The 25,060-nt window shown below is 39.0% G+C and overlaps 1 protein-coding gene across 5 annotated transcripts in view; it reads left to right on the forward strand.

Moving 5' to 3' along the window:
- LOC134740713 (ral guanine nucleotide dissociation stimulator) overlaps positions 1-25,060 on the forward strand; it is a 34,245-nt gene that overhangs the window by 5,501 nt on the left and 3,684 nt on the right. Inside the window, exons 1-5 of one of the 5 annotated variants that reach the window (XM_063673291.1) lie at positions 6,556-6,850; positions 19,191-19,295; positions 23,606-23,757; positions 24,186-24,296; positions 24,719-24,854. In XM_063673291.1, the coding sequence (XP_063529361.1) occupies positions 6,674-6,850; positions 19,191-19,295; positions 23,606-23,757; positions 24,186-24,296; positions 24,719-24,854 (681 nt within the window). In that variant the 5' untranslated portion in view covers positions 6,556-6,673. Of the gene's footprint in view, positions 1-6,555; positions 6,851-17,650; positions 18,219-19,190; positions 19,296-23,605; positions 23,758-24,185; positions 24,297-24,718; positions 24,855-25,060 lie in introns of those variants that run through there. The other 4 variants (XM_063673292.1, XM_063673293.1, XM_063673294.1 and 1 more) reach the window with 4 other exon arrangements.

Here is a 25,060-nt window from a genome sequence, read left to right on the forward strand (position 1 = left end):
GAAATTTAATGAATTGCCTGATAATTGATGTCAAGCAATTAAGCTTATGCTCAAATTGAATGATTGCTATTACACTTTATCCAGGCGCTAAACTTACGTTACAGGGTTTGATCTGAGCGTATTTTTAAGCCTATCTGATATAACAAAAGGTTTTTTTTTTAATTTTAGGGACTTTATGATGCTTTCTATATAGTCCAGTAAATACATTTCGGACAAGCCTATCGAGCTTAATTTGAGACAATTTTACTGACTCCTTGGTACGATTTAAAGAAACATGTTATCTTAAGTGTCCTCTTCATGATTGCTCAATTGAGCAGCTGCGGAATAAATGTAATGAACTTTTATTTCTATATAAAAACGATTTTTCACCCCATGTTTTGGATTCCCTTCAATTTCTGACGCAAGCGAAATGAGGGAGACAGCTAAAAAAAAATAGCTACTTAAAAACCAAAGCCATTCATGGCGTTGAACCATCACTAGAGCGGGTCGATAGAAACGATAACGCTCCATGATAATTATATTGGATGTCAAAGTCGAAGTTGTCGTAAAGGTTACCAATTACCATGCACAGATCCAAAACCTTTTTTTTAACTTAAAGAAATGATTAGACTATGCCCAGATGTTTCGCTTCGCTTGTCGAATCATGTGTAATTGCGGTTCGCATACTACGATTTTTTTGTGTTATATCATTTTGTTCGCACACCGTAAAATTTCTTGTAGTATTTGTCCGAAATCGTTATTGTTACTCGGGAGGATTGGGTAAATTTTGTCCAAATCATATACTTTACGTTGAGAGGACGAAATGTGTGAAAACACATGTGTATTTTTTAAATAAAAATGTAATACCAAAAAAAAATATGGCTAAGTAAAGTTGTATTTATAATAAATGATACAGTCCTTATGTGCAGTAAAAGCCTTTATGACTTCATTTTATGTTATACGGACATACGGACGTTACCAACTTACCACAGAGGCCGTAATTGGGGATTGGGGGGGCGACGCGGATAGAATGCCACAAGTGATCCCATGACGATGACAATCCCCTAACGGCAAAAAGGGTGACGCCGCAGCGCAGCGCAGGGGATGTTAGTGGGTATTCTCCTCCTCTCCCTCTAGCTAGCAGGGAGGGGAGGAGAAGCGAGTCCCACATTCCCCAGCCTGGGGGCTCAAAGATGCGTAAATGCATTAACCCTAGCGTCAAAAAAAGGTAATTGGGGATTGCCGGCCAAGTATTTACGGATTGAGAATGAGATACGAGGTTGTCAATTCCTTCTCACAAAGAATAACATTATCGGTCTAGGCCGGCAATGCCGCCTTCGCAGCTTTGCCGGCGCATTTGACAGCGTCTGCATGACTATGACAATAATTGCTGTACATATTTGAGAAAAATAATTTATTGCATTGGAGATAAGGTAGTAAATCAAATATCGTAGAACATAACCATCTGTCGGTATGATATTGATAGTGTAATCAGAAAAAAATATATTATTAGCCACTATTAGCATAGCTGACTTAAACCAATTATTGGCAAATTTAAACTGTAAACGCATACGCTTACACCAGATGGGCATAGCTTACCACAGCGATGGAAAAGCCATGGAAAACCCGCACATGCGTAGTTTTGACTTTAGCCAGTGCTCCTTGTCGAGTCGACGATGCGAAGCGCCCGACTGTTCGGCTGAGGCTCACTAGGCTCAGACGACGCGCGCCGAGCGCAACGTTCGGAAGGGCTTGTCAACGTTGACTCCTTTCATTATTTTTTATTTAAGTAACGCTAAAGTCGGTTTCGCGCTAATATTTTTATTAATATCTCTGAGATTCATTCGCAGTGCGAAGTGCTCTTTTGAATTAATGAATGGTTCAGTGTTTATGCACAGTGACCGGTCGCACGGTTTTAATAGTGTTTGTTGTAAAGTGAGCCGGTGTTTTTTGCGCGGAGAATAATTTACATGGTAATTAGGCTGTACGCATACCTTGTGATTACCGTAGGTAAGTGGTCATTGTCAAGTGTAGTCGCGAGTAAAATAAATGAATTTAAGTAAAATGTATGAAAAAAATAAACTATCAATTCTATAATGTTGTTATGGTTTTCGGAGAAACTTCGTGACCGTTTCAGTTAAGCGGTAGAACTATTTGAAGGACTGAAAATAACTAAGTATAGCTTAGTTCTAAAACGGTGATGGTGTCGCGGTCACATCACTAAATTTTTTTTTTTTTTTTTTTTTCGGCGAGCGTGATGGGCTCCTTTGCATCTGGAGGGGAGCGGGGCGCATTTTGTGAATAGTTTTTGTGTTTGTTAGGTTCTAGTTTAGGTTAAGATCTTTGTAATGTTTTATTTTGTATGACCGGTGGGATTATTCAAATCATTTCATTCATACACTACCGCTCAAAAGTATTTAGGCACCCTCAATTTTCACCATACCATTGTATACAAAAATTATTTTCAAAATCATACTGTTCGATCGCAGGCAAATGACTCTCTTACATGTTGGATTGAATTTTTATTTAGGTAAATATATTGAGCCTCAAATTGTTGCCAGACATCATTTAAAATTTTGAGTTTACTTTATGTAACGATTAAAAAAACCCTTATGTTCATACAAAATAAAACGATCTTGTACTGGAAAACGATTTATGGATTTTTTTGCGCTTGCGGCTTGCCATTTGGTAAATAGGCAATGTACACGAATATTCTGCACATCATTTTGAAGCTCGATATGTCTGTTAAATTAAAAAAGTAAACTGCACAAAAAACTGTTACCCGACTGCGACTTAGCGGTATAATTCTGAAAGTCGATTTTGTATACAAAATACAATTGCATTGAAAAAATTACGAGTGCCTGAATAGATATGTTATGAGCGGTAGTGTACCGGCGCATGTAACGTAACATCGGTAACACAAAAAACCGGCCAAGTGCGAGTCGGACTCGCGCACCGAGGGTTCCATACTTTTTAGTATTTATTGTTATAGCGGCGAAAGAAATACATCACCTGTGAAAATTTCAACTGTCTAGCTATCACGGTTCATGAGATACAGCCTGGTGACAGACAGACAGACGGACAGCGCAGTCTTAGTAATAGGGTCCCGTTTTTACCCTTTGGGTACGGAACCCTAAAAATGAATTTGAATTGAGAACCTCATTTCTTGAAGTCGGATAAACACAATACAATGACTACCTATGTGAATAAGTGCAGCATGAGTAAGAATTTTTAATGATTTAACGCAACAAACGACAGCTGATTCATAATGTTTGTCAGAACAAAGTGACTTCCAAACAACGATATCAAGACATACGTAATGCCTTTGATTAGCAACTGAGATGGATAAGAAGCTATGTATATTAGCTACAGGAAATGTTTCATTTGAAGTGCCTCGTAAATTGATATTTATTCTCAACGCAAAGCATAAACGCATGTAAGGAAAAAGGGAAGTAGTTCAACATTATTACGAGACTTTTAACAAAGACTCAGGTAACAAAATTGGAATACAAGTTTTGGCCCTTTCACACCTGACGAACAATCCCCTGTCTGCCACCTGTCACCTGCTCGCCAAAATTTGTCAAAAAACCACTCTGTGCTCCATTCATAAGAGCGATAATCGGAACTCAAACCGGTTGTACAAACGAAGTTGTATTCGCCACCTGGCTACGGTTTAAATTTTCGATAAGCAGTACAGTAAAGATAAATTTTATCATGAAGTAAATAATATATTTATAATTAACCAAATAGATGCATTTGCGACTAAGTAGGTGCTTGTCACTGGAACAAGTTTAGTACCGATCGATACTTAAAAAAATTAAAATAAAGAAGTTTACCTTACCAGAAGTAGGTACGGAAAATGTATTTTATAGTTAAGGATCCAATTACCCTATAAGTCGTAGAGGAATTAAGTAGGTTTATGTAAAAACGTTATTCACCACACCATAAACGTTCAAAAACGGATAAGAAAGGTGCATTTTATTCACATGTGAGGCAAAGTAATCAAATGCAAATTTTGAGTTGTATTCTTATGTGTGCTGGTAGAATTGACTTTTAAATGATGATTTTGAATGATAAATATTTGATGACATTCATTTTGAATCGATTTGCTTTGATTTTGTTTGATGTTTTACAGTTAGTATTTTCTTTGTGTCGGTGTGGTGAATTTTTTTGTGTTTCACTCGGTGGCAAAATTAGTTTAACCCTCGTGCCTTGCAACCCTTGCAACGCTCAAGATTCCATTTTTCGAACCACTTGTTACGCTCGTGGTTCAATTTTGGAATCTTTCGCTTGCTCGGGTATCAATATTAGCACGAGAGGTTAAACAACTTTGCCCCCTTGTAAAACAAATAACTATTAAACTTCCCTCTTATTACAGCCATTTGTACTAAACCGTTGTCTGGAACTAATAGATAAGTATGTAATTGTAAACTAATTTTGTACACAAGACGAGCTGCCTACAATTTATGTTCCATAATTTTGTAACTAAGTAAGTACCTGACTTCATTTAATATTCGACCAATTGACGACGTTGAGTGACGTTGGATGAAGCATCGGCGCCGTCGGCGCGGCGGCCAGCCGCTCCCTTCCTCAATTATCCAATTTCCTTGTCAGATATCGACCTACTCTGCACTCTGCAGGCAGGCAGGCACGCTCACTCACTTGTCAACCAACCACCTCACCACTTACGGCTAGATAGCTTGTTGGATACATATAATATGTGCGAACATTTCATTTAGTCTCTTAAACGCCAGATAACGTTGAGAGAGAACGCCAGACGGCTATTTAAATTAAACAAACATTATAATTACATCACAGATTTAAGTTTATTACACTCATGACAACATGTTATGTTATGAGAAAGTAAACATTAACGACAACGACAACACAAACCTAGGTTTAGATGCCTGTGTCACATTAGAATTTTAAAGTGTCCATGCAAGAGGTGCGTAGAAACGTGCTCTGCTATAATCCAGGGTACAAAGACATCCCTTTGTAGAATGCATACATTACCATTATTTATGGTGAAGAATGAAATACCTACCTAAGTCGGATGCATAATGAAGTAGGTGGCAGGCGAGCACGTATGTATTTTTGTCTGCTGTGTTAGGTATAAATTAGGCGGGAACTAAATATACGGGTACATCACTGCATTGCATGGCCACGTTGTACTTAGTGACACAGTCAATTCGATGTACAAAAGTTAAGAAAACTAGAAAGAGCCCATGTTTCTTGACCTTCATATCTCTTGATTACAAAAATCGCGAGTCCCATTTAGACGGTCCAAGAACTTGCATGCATTATTCGATACGTTCTGACTAAACAGACGAAATACCCCAATGTAACGACATATATCTCTTCTTTTGACTTTGCCGTACGAGTGTAAACATTAGAGTCAAAGAGCAACCGTCAATTGTTATGCAGTAAGCACATACCTACATATAAATGGTAGTTTGTTTTGTTATTTGATAGTAGGATGCCCCCTCAGGATTCGTCAACCGACATTAGATTAGCTCTTCGGTATATTAGTCACTGCAGGGACTACCTATAAATAGAATGTAACTCGACCTTTATCATTCAACCCAGACCCTGTGTCACTTAATTAGATGAATGAATCTTATTTGCTAAACAATCTCGATTGAATAATCCAATTTATTTTCTGAATCGGGGACGTACGTGGTTGCATGCGCTTCCATCTTCGCATTTGGGCACCCCCTTCTTGACAAGGATTCGATGAGGGTGGCAGTGGCTCTTCGCCTGTGCTGCGATGTGTGTGCACTTATGCATCTGCGGTAGTGTAGTAGGGTGGAGAGCAACGGCCACCACGCTTTGAGTTGTGTTCGATGTGCAGGGAGATTCCCACGCCATCACGCTCTTAACGATCTGGTCCGGAGAGCGCTTGTTTCGGCAAATGTCCCATGCATGGTCGAGCCCCCAGGCCTTAGTCGGTCGGATGGTAAGAGGCCTGACGGTTTGACGCTGGTGCCTTGACAGAAAGGAAAGTGCTTTCTTTGGGACGCTACATGTGTCAGCACTTTTGCTGCATCGCACATTGGCCGCACCGTGAGGGCAGCAGGGGCAGCTGCTGAGGTGGCGGCGCTGAGTAAAAGGGAGAAGTATGCGGCGTTAGACGGCTATTTGTTTGTGCCTCTGGCGGTCGAAACGGCTGGCTGTTGCGAAATAGAGGCCTGGCTCCCCGCTCCGCGGGTCATTGGTGCAGAGGTTATCCATAGCTATTCAGCGCGGTAATGCGGCGAGCGTTTTGGGCACTTTTGCGCCTAAGATGACGCGGGGTGGGAGTTTTGACTGACTGCTTTATTTTTGATTTGTTTTTGTTTTATTTAAAAAATATATTATGTTAAGTAATTTGTAGTAATGTAGTAATTATGTGGTTTAATGAATTAATTTAATGAAATGTTTAAAAACGACATTTGTACCTATTTGTTTTCGCTAGTTTAAATCATCTGAATGATGTCTGAGGATGTCTGTCTGAAAACTGTAACAACAATTGCTTAGTACCCTCCTTGACATTGACTATTGACCTACGTTTGTTACAACGGTTATTTTCTTTAAAAGTGGCGTCAACGGAACGGACAATATAAGCAAATTTGCAAACGGTCGTGTTGATTTATCCGCAATGAGTGGTATCGTCGACCCGGAGGACATTGAAGTGAAAGAAGCAGGTGGTTGAGAGATGCTAGTGCGGGGTTGCGGCGGCAGCGAGCTGCGGCACTCGCTGGCGGAGCGCACGAAGGCGCTGGCGGCGCGCTGCCACGCGTTGCGCGCGCCCGCCGCCCAGCGCGCCGACTCACGCAGCCCCGACCGCCGCCGGCCCAGGCACAGGAAGTCGCAGACAAGGTGGTACGTCAAGGTAATTTGCAATGTCAGACGAACGAATAATCTTCGTTGACGTTTTACTTAAATTTTATTAAACCATAATTTACCCGGGTCTTCGTTTACGGGGGTAAATATTCTCCCTCCATTTTTACGGTAATTTCTTACTGAATATTTATCAGTTTTATCACCATCACCATTGGTCCATCGCATCATCGAAATTCGAAAGCCACAACTTCGCAAGACGTTCCGGTAATGGATATTCATATATCTTTGCCGGCCAAGGCCGGAAAATCATCTTGAGCCAAGTACTTTCGCATTGGAATGTAAATAATGTTATTATATAATACATATAATACTTAGTCAATTTGTGTAAGAATGTCCCTATAATATTTATTTATTTATTATTTATATACCACTAATTGAATTAAAACTGTTGTGAGACACTTATTTTAAGGTTTAGACTTACTTGTTTTTAGTCACTCGCGCGACATGTTTCGGAGAGCCTAGGTCTCCTTTCACAATCACTAATATAAACCTAGAGACCTAAAGGCGCGAGTGACTAAAAACCAGTAACAATTTACCTAATATTATTATTACTATTTCAAAATTCGTATATTAACATTTTAGAATTTTACCTTATATTATATTCACAAGTAACAAAAGATTAGATTGTGTGTGTGTGTGTGTGTGTGTGTGTGTGTGTGTGTGTGTGTGTGTGTGTGTGTGTGTGTGTGTGTGTGTGTGTGTGTGTGTGTGTGTGTGTGTGTGTGTGTGTGTGTGTGTGTGTGTGTGTGTGTGTGTGTGTGTGTGTGTGTGTGTGTGTGTGTGTGTGTGTGTGTGTGTGTGTGTGTGTGTGTGTGTGTGTGTGTGTGTGTGTGTGTGTGTGTGTGTGTGTGTGTGTGTGTGTGTGTGTGTGTGTGTGTGTGTGTGTGTGTGTGTGTGTGTGTGTGTGTGTGTGTGTGTGTGTGTGTGTGTGTGTGTGTGTGTGTGTGTGTGTGTGTGTGTGTGTGTGTGTGTGTGTGTGTGTGTGTGTGTGTGTGTGTGTGTGTGTGTGTGTGTGTGTGTGTGTGTGTGTGTGTGTGTGTGTGTGTGTGTGTGTGTGTGTGTGTGTGTGTGTGTGTGTGTGTGTGTGTGTGTGTGTGTGTGTGTGTGTGTGTGTGTGTGTGTGTGTGTGTGTGTGTGTGTGTGTGTGTGTGTGTGTGTGTGTGTGTGTGTGTGTGTGTGTGTGTGTGTGTGTGTGTGTGTGTGTGTGTGTGTGTGTGTGTGTGTGTGTGTGTGTGTGTGTGTGTGTGTGTGTGTGTGTGTGTGTGTGTGTGTGTGTGTGTGTGTGTGTGTGTGTGTGTGTGTGTGTGTGTGTGTGTGTGTGTGTGTGTGTGTGTGTGTGTGTGTGTGTGTGTGTGTGTGTGTGTGTGTGTGTGTGTGTGTGTGTGTGTGTGTGTGTGTGTGTGTGTGTGTGTGTGTGTGTGTGTGTGTGTGTGTGTGTGTGTGTGTGTGTGTGTGTGTGTGTGTGTGTGTGTGTGTGTGTGTGTGTGTGTGTGTGTGTGTGTGTGTGTGTGTGTGTGTGTGTGTGTGTGTGTGTGTGTGTGTGTGTGTGTGTGTGTGTGTGTGTGTGTGTGTGTGTGTGTGTGTGTGTGTGTGTGTGTGTGTGTGTGTGTGTGTGTGTGTGTGTGTGTGTGTGTGTGTGTGTGTGTGTGTGTGTGTGTGTGTGTGTGTGTGTGTGTGTGTATCTTATCTATGTCTCAGTGTCAAAGCCGAAAAGATGGATAAAATTGATGTAGACTGGAAATCGATGATTATTGATGACGACATTTCGCAAATATTTATTCTTGTTTGCATAATATGAATATGATGCTTATTGCACACAATAAGCATCACATTCGAAAAAGTTGTCATTCATTCATGTCTCACAGGCAATGATTCATTCACAAGTCTATCGGCTTCTTCTAATTGTACCGACATCGACAGTTACTCATAGTATTTGTTCTACAATTTTACGCGCTTATTACCTGCTATTCAACATGAATTTCGGTCATGCTAAGATTTATGCCACTTGTGGTGACTACTGGCGTACCTAGTTACCTACATATATTGTTATGATTCTTTTCTAGGTGCTGTCGTTTCTCATTTAATACCTCTTCTTAGCTGCATGGAAAAATGGTTGTCAAATGACACCAGTAATGAATTCGACTAGTACAGTTTACGTTCAAGTTATGAAGTAACTATACTTTGCATTCTTGTAAGTTGTGCTCATTGAAGTGTTGACTAACAGCGATTACCAATAACTGGCATAAAACAAAGTCTTATGTCAGTCCTCAGACGAAGTGTATCAGTCTGTTGTTTGCTAACAAACTGAAAATAAATAGTTCTTTGGGTTATTTTGGTAGTTTGTTTTTTGAAGTGACTTTTAGTGTTATACCGTGTAGTATCTTGACTTCGTTAACAATCCAGGTCAAGGCTTGAGTAATGTGAGCGTCGGTGTCGGTGCATGCACACAGGAATTCAAAACGGATAACTTCGTTATACTGTCTTCTTCACTCAGACGGATGTCGGCGAATCGGGCGAATAGACTTCAATTTTTGTGTCGATGTCGATCTTGCTCATTAAAAGCAATGTGTATCAGACATTACCAAATAAGCAAAATTCCCTGGCGAATTCGAAAAAGTTACAGATATTATGATAAATATAATAAACATTTATCGACGTGAAATATTAAGAAATCCATGGTTTTTAATAAACTCTTAGTGTGTCGTCTAGCTTCGTATTTGTTTATATATATTATGTCGTTTGAGATACGTGCAAAACCGCCCACATTTATAAAATGGAATTTTCATTGGAGATAAGGGGTGAACGGCCGCTTTAGCGAACGTTTGGTAAGTAATGCTAGATTTAAAGTTCGTTCACTCCCCTCCTGTGTTCCTCAGATTTCTCTAGCTTTTTGGCAGGTTTCCAAATCTTTCAGTCCATAAAATATCCTTTTATTATTCTGCATAGAGCACAAACATGGCATTTTATTTTAGTAGGTACCTATTTTTGTAGAGTATGGCTATGTTTTATGTTACATGATTTAATACCTATTTATGTTGCGTGCCTGCGTCGTTCTAGTACCTACTGTACATAGGTATTACTCGCATACACTGTAATTATAGTGCACTGAGGGGATACTATTGTGTTACCTACGACGACCTACTCCGTTTTAATTTAATAAGTATACGCGTTATCACACAGTCTTCCTATATTATTTATCTATGTAGGTAATTGAATGTCGAGAAAATTACGGAAATACGCAAATCAAATTACGAGAATGAAAGGTGTGTTGCAACCTACCTAACACCTAACTAATAAAATAACCATACCCCACAATCAACGTTGTTTTATGTACCTATGCTATGCTCTTATGTAGGTCGAAGGTTCTCAAGGCCGCAAGAAGCTCAAGGGCCGCAAATATAGGGCGCCCTTGAGTCCCTGCCCTGCGGGCCCGGAACTGTACCCGCGGCCCTGACCAGCGCACCGGATTCTATCTCGACAAGGATAAGGCGGATATCCTTTTTCATTTTCAAAGGATGTTTTCCGTCGGGTGATGGAATAAAAATTATTGGGGATGAATTATTTATGATGAATTATTAATGTTTAATATGGTTATGAGAGAATTTTCTTTCCTGTAGCACAATTTTTAAATTATTTTCCATCCAAACTCAGCATCCATTATTCAGCTTATGAATAGGTAAATTGTATACATTTAGATAACTTTAGAATCGGTCATTTCCATACGTTTATTGAGGTTCTTTTTCACCAATATATTTATACCTTAGACAGCTTAATATTTTTGTAGAAGTGAATAAAAATACTACATTTTGTATTTACTTCTACAAAAATATAAGGTTTATACTTACCCACCTTCTTATAGAAACGATTTCATTATCATTATATTAGGTCTGCGTAGCAAAGTAGTAGAATAATTCCTGTTACATTATACAGTTACCATACAATTTAATTTAATTGTCTCAGGAGGCTCGTCCCTGACGGTTATTGATTATAAATAAAATTATGATTGAGGTGGGAATGGGAATCAAAGGCAATAAACCTGATCTCATTTAGTAGTCAAGTTGAACTAGTTCGGAGTTCGGAGTCTTCAAACTTGTCTTGGTACCTATCGTTACGAGTGCGGTTAGCCCTAGCTAGACTAGACTAGTCTAGGTGAAAATAAACCATTAGGTCATAGCGGGGCATCGGTTCCGCGGCTGGTCGGATTCGGTCCGATGCTCGAAGCCGATGAGTATCGATTGCGGAGGTGTTGCGGGCGACGACCTCACCTCGCCCAAGAGGTTCACTCTTATTCTACTTGTCTTCATTAATTATTGCCGACGCATGTTCTGTCAATTAATACGATGTTTAGTGTAAGCTAGGGACGGCTCTTCTTGATGCCCTGGCGAGGTGAGAATTAAGTTACTTCAACGAAAGTTGTGTGCATTGAATTTTGTAAGAATATCATTGAATTAATTGGTCGTAGTCATCTTGTATGGTGCTCCGTTTTGTAATGTTCTTTATACTGTTTTGTATAGCTAGTGGGTTCCTCCTTTCGTTAGACAGAAGGGTAATATGAGCTAGCATGTGAATTTAATTGCACCGAGACATTTAATTTTAAAGAATAAGGGTGGATTGGATGCGGTTGAGCAGCAGATTGTGTCTATTAAGCGTAGCTTGATGGTGTCGGTCTCGAAGGATTAAAGTTGACAGTCTATTATTGAATTTGCATAAATCCCTGAACTCCTGAACTCCCTTGGGACTAGCTGTTTGCTCATGTATGTAATATTGTATAGGTATCGAGATTTGGGTACAGAAATTGAAAACTGCCTTTTTTACATTATCACGAATTTCATCTAGAATATTATAGATTAGATTATTCCGCTTCGATTGTTAGCCAAACAAAGGCAAGTGTGACTAGTGCGTAATCGGTGTCAAGCTCTCGGTAAGGAAATCAATGTTGTTTCCACAATCAGTAGTGGTTTCGTGTGAAACTGCTCGCCCTGAGTCAAGCACTGAGGCGATTATTCTTTTGTTTTTTAGTGTTATACAATTTGCTTTTATATTTATATTTACCTGCCAAGCAAGGAACCATAACCATTATCACTACTTTTCTAATAAAATTCTATGGATTTAATATTACTTTGATAGTGAAATAACCACTAGAATTAATATAATGTCATCCATACGTGGTTAAGTCGAACTACTAATGGCCAGGAATTTAATTTTTAAGAGATTTAGCTTATAATTTTTCAACCTTTAATGGGCGCATGTACAGCCAGTCCAAGTCAAATATTAGGTAAGGATATGGAATAGTTTAGAACTCGTTACTTGGCAATGTCTGGGAAATTTAATATACGAGCCAAGTTTTTACTAAGTAAACTCTAGGACAAGTGTTGCAATGCGCCGAGAGCGTTGACTGAGAGCCATGTCGTTTTACAAATAAGGAAACGGGTGTGTTTACTCGGAGTTTCTTTATGAAACCTCACACCAAAGGAATGACCGACATGTCGGTGGGTCGGACAGAAATGGAACGGAAAGTCTATAGTTACATGAGTTGAAAGGTGTGCCGAATAGAAGTCTGTCTAGTGTTGAAGCCATTGTTGTCAATAGAATATTCCGGGTTGCCGTTGTCGACAAGGTAGGGCGCGGCGCCGCCGGCCGAGCGCGTCCGTCACGCGTCACGCCCGACGGCAGCGATATGCCCTCAGACTGTCAACTTCACTAAACGTGACTTTCTTCATTTCTAATGCCTTAAGCTACTTATCGGCTATATGAAATTATTCAGGGTCATGTACGTTTAAGTTCAATGATATGGAGATTCATTATTCATTTCGTGCTATTGAATAGGGTAGGGTGATCTGTAGAAAATTGTTTATAATATATGTAGTTAGATTGAGATAAGTACTTATTGTAGACTAAAGGCTCTGTCTTGTTCGTGAGTTGAGGGGGATAATATTAATAGAACTGATGGGTGCTATCTTGATTTGGTATATTGACTAGGTAACTACTCCCTACGTAATTCCGATTAGAGGTCGTGTTACTTAAATACCTACATTCTCCTACATAAATTGAATATTAAATGAACTTTTGATACTTAGACTAGTTTAGTATTTAGCCGGGACTTTGGTACTTTAACTTACTTTAAGAGTCCCCGGCAAGCTAGGCCGAATTTCACCTTCCCATACAAACGGAGTTTCGTTCTCATTTTAAAACTACGTGTTGGATTGTAATGAATCTTTGCACATACAATGACATAAGGTATATTTAATAAGTTTATATAGCTCTGGTATATAAAGCAAACGAAATAGAGCAAAAACAAGTTATGTATGAAAAACTTAAATTCGCTGTATTTTTTTACTATTGTATCTGAAGCTACATAAACTAATTACAAACCTAGATATAGGTACCTTATCCTATTGTAAGTACAAAGTTTCAGAGCAATCTAGCTAGTCGTTTATTTCTAGACTGCTGCACTCACTGAACATTGCAGTAAAAACGGGAACCTATTACTAAAACTCCGCTGTCCGTCTGTCTGTCAGCAAATATCTCATGAACCGTGATAGCTAGACAGTTGAAATTTTTTACAGATGATGTATTTCTGTTGCCGCTATAACAACAAATACTAAAAAGTACGGAACCCTCGGTGGGCGAGTCCGACTCGCACTTGGCCGGTACGAGTCGGACTCGATACTAAAATATTTAACTGACACTAGTTTTCTATTTATTGTTGTAAATCATAAATTATAGTGTCAACCTACCTTAGTACCTGTTTTAAGTTACCTCGGCATTAGGAGAGTTGAAACAGAATGTTTTTAAATAAGTAGTTCTAAGAACACTATGGTATAAATCTTTTCTGGGTGGTAATAGGTTATGAAATTTGCTATCAGATGATACACATTTCGTAAATCTAGATTCTAATACAACAGTTATGACCGAAAAAGTAAAATTTGTTTCAACTCTCCTTGGTCTCCCCTAGTTGAAATTGCGTCGTAATATATACGAATGCTTTCCTGATTTGTCATAACGGGATGAACGGCGTTGCGTTGTGGTTTCAATATTTAAAATGTATTTCAGTTTACGCTGAAGAAGATTATTGAACACTTGTATTTGTGGTGATTTTTAATTTAACTTATTCAAGTGTTGTGTTAATATTGAGCGGAGCGGAGGCAGGTTTAACAAGACTGCAATTAGGAATTCACATGGGAGTGAAATCATAAAAAATCCTGGCAATCAAAAATTGTGTGAGTTCTCTTAAAACTATTTTATAGGTAACATTTATTGCAATTTATTTTAAGGTGTGATCAATTTGTTTTCCTCCTATAGGTACATAGGTATAATATATGAATACCTACTTTATATTTACTTAAAACATACTTTGTAAAGGGCGAGAGAACGAACCGCTACGTAGGGCGTCCATCTATACGTGTGTGACGCACCAGACTCGCAGACTACCCCGTGGGAAGTATTTTTAGCCGAGGGTTAACGGGTGCGGGATGCGTCGCTCGCGGGGGACCACCACCCGGTGACGCAGCCTACTCTTGGCAGCCGCTATATTTAGTCCGCACGACGCCGGTGCACGCCTGATCGATATTTCAAACCTTTGTAAATTGCAAAACTATTGTTTGCACGGGAAATTACGTGCCGTACTTGCGAATGCCAAGTTTTACGTAACATGTTTATCGGCCGTAATACCATGACAAATGGTACCTAGTACCTATTCTTTAATTATTACTGATATCAGTTTGGCCTGAATAAAACTTGTAATTGTTGTGAAGTACTTACTCAGCCCGGTTCTACTTTACAGATATCTGCGTGAACACTATATGAACAACTAGCCTGAACCGATCGTGTAATCTTTAAGTAATTGCTATCAATTTACGCTTTATATAGCATTCGAAGGACATATAGTAATTGAATAGAGAAGTTAACTCGGTGACTAACATGGATACAAAAGCAAAGACCGGCAAGGGCAAGGGACCAAGGGATGAGTACATTACGGATATGAACAATTACTTGCAGGCAGCAGCAGTCGACGAGTGTCTATAGTCTTTGTCGAGCAACTTATTCAGTAGAAGTTTGGCGTAGATACTAGGGACACTTCTTTCTTTCTTAGTTCATTAAAGTATTATTAAGTTTGACATATCTATAATAATTCAATGTTTTTAAGAATAATAATAACTGCATCAATAAATTGCTCTGATATTTAGATTAAGGTAATATTTAAAACTTGACAATTTAAAAGTGCTTGTTACTAGGCCCATTTGAATAAAGATTATATTGACTTTTGTATGGTTCTCTTGGGGCTCGAGGTCGCCTGAGACCTAGTTGCTATGTTGAAATTCTCCCCAACATCATTGCCTTGAAATCGTTTTAAATACTCTTTCAACTTAGATTACTTACGCTGCAACGAAAATTCTTTAATATTGCGTTTGGGAACTATGTACTCCGAGACCCCGACCACAAGTAGGTACTATTAACAGCAAAACGCACTAGGTCTTGAGTAAACGATTTATTTTAACTCGATACACAACAATGCTTGACCGACGCTTCCGTGGATCCGGCGCCAACCCATCTTGACAGCTCGCGCTCATGACAACCGTCCTGTCAGTTAGGGGCGCGTTCCGAACTCCGCTAACAGTACTTACTAGGTACATTAATTTATCAATTAGTTACATCGGGTAAGTATATTTTTCGTTTACTTAATAAACCCAGGTGATATGAGCTGGGTGAACACTTGAACAGAGTTAACTACAGGACATCTTATGGGGTTGGTTCTTTTGAAAGCGAACTAGTGGAAATGTTTTACTTGATGCAGATCAAGATTTCGTATACCACTGTAATTGGGTACTTTTCATGTATGGGCTCGCAACTCAACTATAATATTTATTTCGAAACGGTTTAGTCAACTATATTGAAATTGATTAATCACAGCTCGCCGCTGTCAAGAGGCCGAAACAAAACGATAGCTCAAATTGATTATTTATGTTAGGTTGTATAGTAGAAACAATTGCTTCATAAGTTAGAAACGCGCATGTGACACCCTTAATATAGCAACATCCATAGATTACGAAAACCGCTTAGCGTTGCTTGTTAGTCTCCATAGGCCACGGTGGCCAGAAAAAAACTGTCTGAAGATTTAATTTAGCAAGGAGCAAGTACCAGGGTCAGGGTCTCATCATGACTCATAAGTTACGAGAAGGTGTCGTTAACCAACCCGCCGGGCCCCGGCGGCCGAGCCTCCTTGGGCTTATCCGTGGCACTTAGTCAATCTGCGTAAGAATGTCGTATAATATTTATTTATAGCTCTATAATCATGAGGATGACGACGCATCCTTATTTTTTGAGCTATTGCACCGATCGTTTTTGTGCCTAAGCAATTGGTATACAGAGCACATGTAAATAAATTGTGAAAGACAACGTAACAAAGTGTATTATCTAAAAGTTTTATAATTTTTCATTTCTCATGCTCTGAAAGAGTGTCATTGTTGTCGTAAAAGGTATGCAGAAAATGATACGTGTCTGCACCAGAGCATGTTACGTTTTTTGTAATTTTTTTACGATAAGCCATTGAGATTTGAGTTTAAATGGATTTGTTATACAATTTCCATTCTGATATTTGACGCTCCATTCCATAAATAACGATACTTTTGCCTGAATTGTTAATTGAAAGTACCCTTAAGAAATTCTATAAAAATGTATACTTAGTAATGTTTTTACAAAACCACATGCATTTTACTTTCCTCGTATTCGAAATGAAAATTAGAGTGTTTAACTCGGGTGAAAGGCATCATTTCAGCCTCGGACTATTGGCGCTCACTGCGTTCGAGCGCCAAAATACCTCGGTAGGAATGAGTGCCTTTCATCTCTTGGTTAACAATCTACTATTTATTTATTACCTTATTATTTTAATAAGAGAGTGGATATGTTCAACGGCGCTGGTTTCAGCTGTGTGCACTCCGTAAAGACGGTGATTTAACGCACCATTGGGCGCACGCGTCTTGTCAAGGTAATACCTACAACAGTTTGCTATTAGGTGATAATTGTTTGATTCACATACTCACAAGAGCTTTCATTCGCGGCGGTAATTGCGAAATTCGAATGTACTCCGTGAAGGAAAGATTCACGAAAGATGATTTGCTAAAAGTATATATAGAGGTTAGGACCAGGACAGGATATGCACGGGTGCAAAATAAATTGGCTCTTGTTTTACATAAGGATTCGCGCCCCTTCATATGAACACAATTTATTAACATTAGGTATCATACCTATGTGCATAGATACATAGTAGATGATTGATGTTTAGTAATTTTACCTTCCGGAAATAGTTGGTGGGAGTGCGCATTGTGTTATCCATGCAACATTTACGATTTTACACTGTTCAAGCACATAGCAAAGTGCTAGGGTTTTTCATTACCAAGTTACTAAATTAAATAAACAACAGCCGTGCATGCAAACAAAGAGCAATATGAAGTTTTACAACAGCGGTTTGGACATTAATTGACTTGTGTACGGGGACATATTTATTACGTACTTTTTGCCGTAAGCAGGCTTAAAGACTGGCAAATCCGTCCCTCACGTGCAGTGGCTTATGTGCTCGTGTGGTTACTGCACTTAACACTGGTTAGAGTACGTCAAGCATTATTGACATGCTCTATTGAAGTTTTTCACGCGATCTCTCCGCGTGAGAGCAGTCGCTCTGAGTCCGCGCTGCTGGTTCAGCGTCTACGCGCTCCAGCGGGACTTATAACTTTCGGCTTACTGTATAAAACATGTGTGTTATGCTAAAAAATTACAACGCCCTTATGCAACATCCATCAGGGCTCGCTACAGCAGTATATAACAGTGTGAAAGTTCCTCATAGTGCACCGTCAACTTTGTTATGCGATGGTCATATAATATGCAAATTAAATGTTTCATAACGTTTAAAGTGAAAATGTGCTGATTACTGAAGTTAATAGACCGTGCTCGGATTAATAGCTAACCATCGGAGTTTTAGAAAACCGTTAACGAGGGAGAGCTGGTTCGGAATCGTAAAAAGGGCCGTGGTGATAGCTCGTAGTAGTGTCTGTGTATATCGGTTAATTGAAGTGAGGAATTGAGTCGAGCCGGATGCGGATGGCAAGTGTGCCGCTGTCCGAGCCCCGGCGGCGATTTCACCCGCGTCACGCACGTCCACGCTCGCATGTTCTCCCTCCTCACTGATCGATCCAGTTACAGAATCACTACATTTGCATATGATCATTGCGCGAGTGAAAGTGAGCGTGATGCTGAGCTCAGCTGGGCCGTGACGTGACGTGACGTCATGGGCCATGTGGAAGATTTGTGGCGTTAGTAAAGCCGAGCCCGTGCTGTTCGCTGATAACATTGATGATGATTATGTAAGCGCGATAAGGAGGTTATCTCTGGGAATGCTCTCGTAATCGGTAGCGTTATGTGATGTTCATAGAAAGCCGGTAACATTTTACATTGAAATATTGATGTAGTGCTATTGCTAATCTAAAGTGAATATTTAATTCTTTCAAGGCTGAACTGAAAGGGTTCTGAAATTAAAGGGGTATTCTTGTACTTCCGCTTAAAACTAAAACATACCAATTTTCGTAAATTAACAGGTGTAAAGTAAATAGTGCTTCCATCTAAATGTGGATAAATAATTTAATTTACATTCCCATGTCTTTTCTTTCAAGAACTGGAAATCTGGAATTGAATGACGACTGGCGATAGAACCAGATAGGCCCAGTGTTTCATCAGAATAGACAATTTTAACCATTTGTCCTTGTTACAATTTTGCTTATATCTACAACGTTTTTTCTTTCTAAGTGACCAAACAGTTATGCCAACCCACGTGATATCCATATCACGTAAATAGGCTAAGGGCCGGCTGCACCACGTACAACCAAAGAACTTTTAGCTTATCAATGTGAAAAATAGTAGTGGCAGCTGTCATCTCATAGAAAACTGTCAAGTGTTAAGCTTTTCATACAGGCAATTTAGTGCAACCGGCCCTATATGGGTGAGTTGCAAAAAAATTGTACGTACGTAGACCTACAATTACGTACGGATCTGTCATTAGTCTTAAGTTAATTGATTCCATTGTGTTACGACAATAAGCAGTTTCTATTTGAGTTACATGCATGTTACATGAAAGTGTGATAGCATAATATGCTATGAACTTGTACCATTTACATGGTTAGTTTTCGTATTTAACACAATTAAATTAAGACTAATCGTAGGACCTTAATTACGCTTAATTACGTTTTTTTTATTCACCCATAAAATTAAATTTTGGAGTAATCCTAGAGTTAGTGTTTGTGGTTGATCATTTGTGTTGACCTGCTGGTGGTGTGTTCCAGCAGCCGACATGGCGGCTGTGGGGCGAGGAGCGTGTCGACGGCGCCATCTATACTGTTTACCTAAAGAAGGTGCGCTACCACCGGCCCACGCGCAGCGCATCCAGTGTGAGTATACCTTTAACACAAACTATGTATTATTAAATGACACATAAAATTGTCAAGTTAGACAAAAGGCAGGTTTTATACTACGTCGGTGGCAAACAAGCATACGGCCCGCTTGATGGTAAGCATTCTGCGTAGCCTTTGTACTATTTGTACTCCAGAAGAGTTACATGTGCGCGTTGCCGAACCGTTTAAACTTATTTTCAGATATCACGTCAATACTCATATTTAGAATTTCCCATCACGTTTTATTTAATTAATCATACATGTTTACGGGTCATAAGTCAATTCTGAATATTATTGAGAGAATTGAAATTTAAACACAACAAAATCATGAACATATTTTATGAAATGCGGTCAATGACTTATTAATGAGGTACGTGAGTATAGTATTTTGTGCAACAGGTACATAACATAATAAGGGTTCTTAAAATCCAAGGGCCGAAGTTTAGTTTTGTAAAGAACGAAACGAAGTTTAGTTTTGTAAAGACAGGCCCGAAATCATGTAGGTATACCGTTGGTTGGACAATAATATATTTTTTCTAAGACAGTAAACACCTAAAATTATAAATAAAATCAAAGTAAATTATTGTTTGTAGATCGTTGCCTAGAAGTCAGAATAAAAAAAAACAACAGCTGCATAATATTGTATGAATAATTAGGATCCTAAAACCACTGCGCCGGGGCCCCGAGCGCCGCACTTCTTATGAAGTTGATCTCGATCTCACTGCCAGTTATTTAATCAACAAATAAGTGTAGAGTAGAATGATACATGATATTATACTGACATCAGAATTATATTTGAATGATGATATTTAGTTATCGTGCGTTTCGCCCGCGTCAATACATTGCTGTACGGACAAGTATAATCGCAATCCGTCCCTGTCCCTTACCTGGTTCGTGCATAATTTTAAATGGCACCCGAGCGAGGGCTAGTCCAACGCTAAAAAAACCAGTGTAAGTGCGCTCTCCGATAACGCGCCTTTGTTACGCATATCGATGACACATTTTAGACTGGTTCTGTAGCGTTCGACTTGCCGGCACTGAGTAACCGCAAAGACCACACCGCTATGGAATATGTTTTCCCATTAGTTCATTTTAAACCTTATTGCAATCTGCATAGAGTGGTAATTGAATAACCGGTTAAAACGGCGCTACCATTTTTTTATGCTAGTAAGTAGCACTTGCGGTTTCACTAAACAATTGACAAAGGATAAGCCGTAAGGGGACTGCTTGAAATCTAAACACTATACAAGCAAAATACACGATAACTGAATTATATCAGTTAGATGTCGAAATTGCATGGAAAAATTATTAAGAAATTCATTGATAAATTCGCCATGCACAATACGGCTGATCGTTCGGATTGGCCTGTTAGTTAAATCAAGCTAAATTTAGGGGTCTGGCGAATTTATCATTAATAGAAATTAAGTAGTCTATCTGTAAGTTCCTATAATTGGCTTCCTGTAGATACTAAAATGTTTTACGTTTAATGTCACTGCTGTTGTACCTATTTCCAATTTCTCCAAATTAATAAAAGTCAAGTCAACTTTTCTTAATATTTATCCATGCAATATCTAATTCAGCTTAAAATACACATATTTATTACTCGTGTTGTATATTAAGATACAAATTATACAATATGAAAGGGTTTTTAACCGTCTACCAAAAAGCGGTTTCCAACTCGTAGGATTTTTTTGCTGATGTAAATTACGTAAAACTGGGGAGAAGAACTTTCCACATCTTATATAATTAAATAAATCTTTGGCAATACAAACGAAACTTATAAGTATACTTTGGTATGCTGAACATTATTTAAACTGTACATTTACAGACTTTACTGACCGTAAGTTGAATCTATCTAGTTAAATTCGTTGATGTTCTCTGTCTGAATGATACCAAACACCAGACTCCCTCGAGACAAACCCGGACAACATAAGTAAGTATGGTATATGTAATGCTGAGTAGGTGAGTACAGCCGCTTAGCTGCTTTATGAATGAGTGATTCACTGTTCATTTAGTACACTTTGTACCTACGCACTCTTTTATCACCTCTGGCTTTGTTGGACTACACACACAACGAGTTGTTTATTAGTGGCGAGACTGGCGAGCTGTCCATATAATTATATTCCCTCCGACTCGACTTACCTACTTATTTTACGTCAATTGAAAATTTTATCCTCCTGTTCTTATAGAAAATATAATTATACCATATCACTACAGATACAGGCTGTTTTTTTAATGTCCCGCAATAATTTACAGGGTGAATAATATGTAGGTCATACTGAATAACTTTTACTATGGGAGCAACCCCGAAATCGCGAAAAAAAATTGGCTGTTTAATTTTGGCTGGTCTGATGTATGGGAGAGTAAATTTTTTTTCGAGGTTATGAGGTTGGTCCCATAGTAAGAGTTGTTCAGTATGACCTACATATTCACTCCGTATTGCAGGTCATTAAAAAACATCTGTCTGTAATCGAACTTTTACTGGATGACCGATAGATAACACATATGACACAGAATAAGTAATGACTTGGGTATTGTGTAGGTATTAAATACGAAACCTGATATCGTATTGTCAAAAGTTGCTTTCCAATTGTACACTTTTGTAAATGTGTACAATCACAAATGTGGATAAATGTGCAAAAGCCTTTTATTCTCAGGAAACAGTTGCCTACTGAAAGTACTGAATCTTAAAGTAGGTTCTACCTACCTTCTACATTTTAACACCTTAAAGTAGACTAATTGAGAACACACAGTGGGCAGAATTTACTCATATGTAACAAATTGAAACACCCTTACTGTAGTTGCCATAAAATGTAGGTACGAGTGGTACGACCACTAAAAGCATATTGTAAGCAATGCATATTGTATTTTAACATAGGTAACTCACATTTTGGTTTGGTCTGTGTATTATTGTCAATTATAGTACATTGTGCAATATTATTACGCCCCGAGTTACACACAATGTTTTTCATCACACTTGCGATACAAAAATGAAGTATAAAGACAAAAAACTGTTAATTATAATACTAGAAACTTCATAACTCCCTAGGGAAAACGCTTTTTCTATAGTTCCTGCTAAGCCTGCGTGCAACTCCACATATAAGTAATGAGCGAGTGTGATGAAAAATCAATTTGTATGTTTTGTGGCCTTTAATAGTTTAGGTAAATAAACTTATTTTGCGATAAAAACGTCTACAAAAGAAGAGTAGGAAATTCACACTTATTTCCTGACTTATCCCAGTCTATGATTGTTAACAACAAGTAACTAGTTTAAACGTACCTGCATAGGAAGTGACGCCATGACAATTAAATATCCTGGACTAGATACTAGCAGTTAATCCCCATCAAGTAATTAAATAAACAACCAACAGCAGTGTATTCAAACTGCGAGTCAAATGTTTTGATAGCATGCTGTTATATTCGTTGTTTGTCGCTCATTAACTGGATTGTTTACGAACACATGTCGTGTGACGAGTTGTTTGTGCTGAAACATAAGTACGTAGCTAAATCGAGTTGTAAATCTATGCATATAGAGGTATTATTGTTTTAGCTTAAAATAATTATGATACACGCAGCTTGCTATACTGCTACAAAAAAACTGAGTTTCTGATGGTGTTAGAATTTAACTGCCCACCATATTGCCTAGTATTTTTTTGTAAAGAAACTTCGTACTTTGACATGAAAATATTTTGTAGTGTAAATCTTCTAATATAAAGGGCTCCTTGATTTGCGTTTTATTCACCTCACCTTTACTTGGCATAGCGAACTACGTTGGGCGCTCATTTTCAACCTCATGAATACATTAGGTACACGGGCGCCAAGGCGGCGTGGGGAAATTCAAATTCTATTTAAAGGTTCTTCATATAAGTTTTCTATATGATGATATATAGGATTTTTTTTAACTTGCGAAGAGTAGTTTCTTGAAAAAGAACCTACCTATAACGAGTCCCAGTTTATGTGGTTCTGGCTCAACACCTACTCAATATTAAATTGACATATTAGGAAATTTAACAGTTTTTACATATCAAATTATCTTTTACATTAATATGTTCCTATTGTTAGTTTATTGTGTTGCGTCACTGTGTGATAGTTATCTTATGGTCGTATGGGATCCAGTTAGGAGTAGTAGGATATACGAATGATATGCATATTCTTGATCTTGAGTATAGTGAATCAGTGATCCGATATTTGCTTGAAGACCGGATCACTGCAGCCAACATTTACATTTATTAGCCTTAAGGGTCTAAATATGACGATCGGACGCCACAATCTCATTTCTAATAGTGTCGTGGTATTGTATTTTTCAGGAGTCGGACGACGAGATCTCTCACCTGGAGTGGGAGACGGTCCGGGTGCGCTTCGTGAAGGCAGGCACGGTCGAGCGCCTTGTCGAGGCGCTGGCCACGGACGATGGCGAACTCGAGTCTACATACGTCAACGTGTTCCTCGCTACATACCGGTAAGTACGGTCACCCAACCGGTCAAGTATTTTTTTGGTCCCGTCAGACAGGGGACTATTACTAGCAGTTTTTTTTAGAAAAAATGTCGTAACACCTTATACTACCTACATAAATGCGTGCGCGCATATTATATTAGTAGAACGGTACCATGGTAAATGACAAATTATGGAAAGGGCTTATCTCTAATTATTTCATGTTTCGTTGATTAAAATTAAAGTGACCCAGGGGAAAGTACTAAACCATGGCAACGAGAGACAAGAAAAAATAAGGCAGGTTCGGTCAAAGTGACGGAACGTATACGCCGATATTTCTGAGCACCTTTGCGCGTGGGCTTGGTTTATTTGACGGCGCTCACGTCTTTGTTTCAGCAGGTTACATTCTCCCCCTTGTCAGGGACATTTTTTAATGGTTAATTGTTTAATTTCAGTTCGTTTGCGGAGTGCAATCGAGTATTGGACCTGCTACTGCGACGGTATGAATCACTGGCGGCTGAGGATGTGCTCCCCTCGGCGGCAGATACCTCTCAGCAACACCGAAAGTAATTTTATTTTAGTATCTCATCTATTCTTTGTACTTTATGTCAGTTTTTTACGCTAAATAATGGTAACATTGCATCGACTGCACCAGTTAAGAAACTGGCTAGTCACTTTCTATCTATTAGTCGCATGGCACAGCTTGTATAAGGCCACGCCCCCCCGGCCTGAGAGTGAAAAGGTGAGGCCCCATGCGTTGAATTTAATCATGGGGTTTGCCTTTAGTGCTTACAAACTCAGCGCTCCTTAGGTAATGTATATCCAGTTTCTGTTCTTAATTCAATTGCTTAACTTTTTCATTAGCATAGTAAATGCATGAGTTATAAAACTGATAAAAAAAATACTGGTGTAAGAAAATGTTATGTTTGTAACAGTTTCGTGACAAGTTCGTGATCTGTATATATATATGTGTTGTATTGTGTTGCAGAACTCTGGTGGCGTGTCTGCACGTGTGGTTGGACACGTACCCGGAGGACTTCCGGCAGCCCCCCCACCACCCCGCTCTGCAACAGCTGCTCGCCTTCACACAGCTCCATCTGCCGGGATCAGAGCTACATTCGAAGGTAAATTGTCACATATGTGTATAATGAATCCCTACCTGTCTTATTGAGACCTAAAATATACCTAAATATAGTTATTTGTGCAACAAGAGAGGAAAGTTGGTTTTTCTTGCGAGTGTTTATTTTGAGCCCGAGAAAGCGAAAGATTCTATAATTGAATCACGAGCGAAGTGAGTGATTCTAAGTTAGAATCTTGAGCGTAGCGAGGG

This window comes from Cydia strobilella, chromosome 4 (assembly GCF_947568885.1).
Source record: "Cydia strobilella chromosome 4, ilCydStro3.1, whole genome shotgun sequence".
NCBI lineage: Eukaryota > Metazoa > Arthropoda > Insecta > Lepidoptera > Tortricidae > Cydia > Cydia strobilella.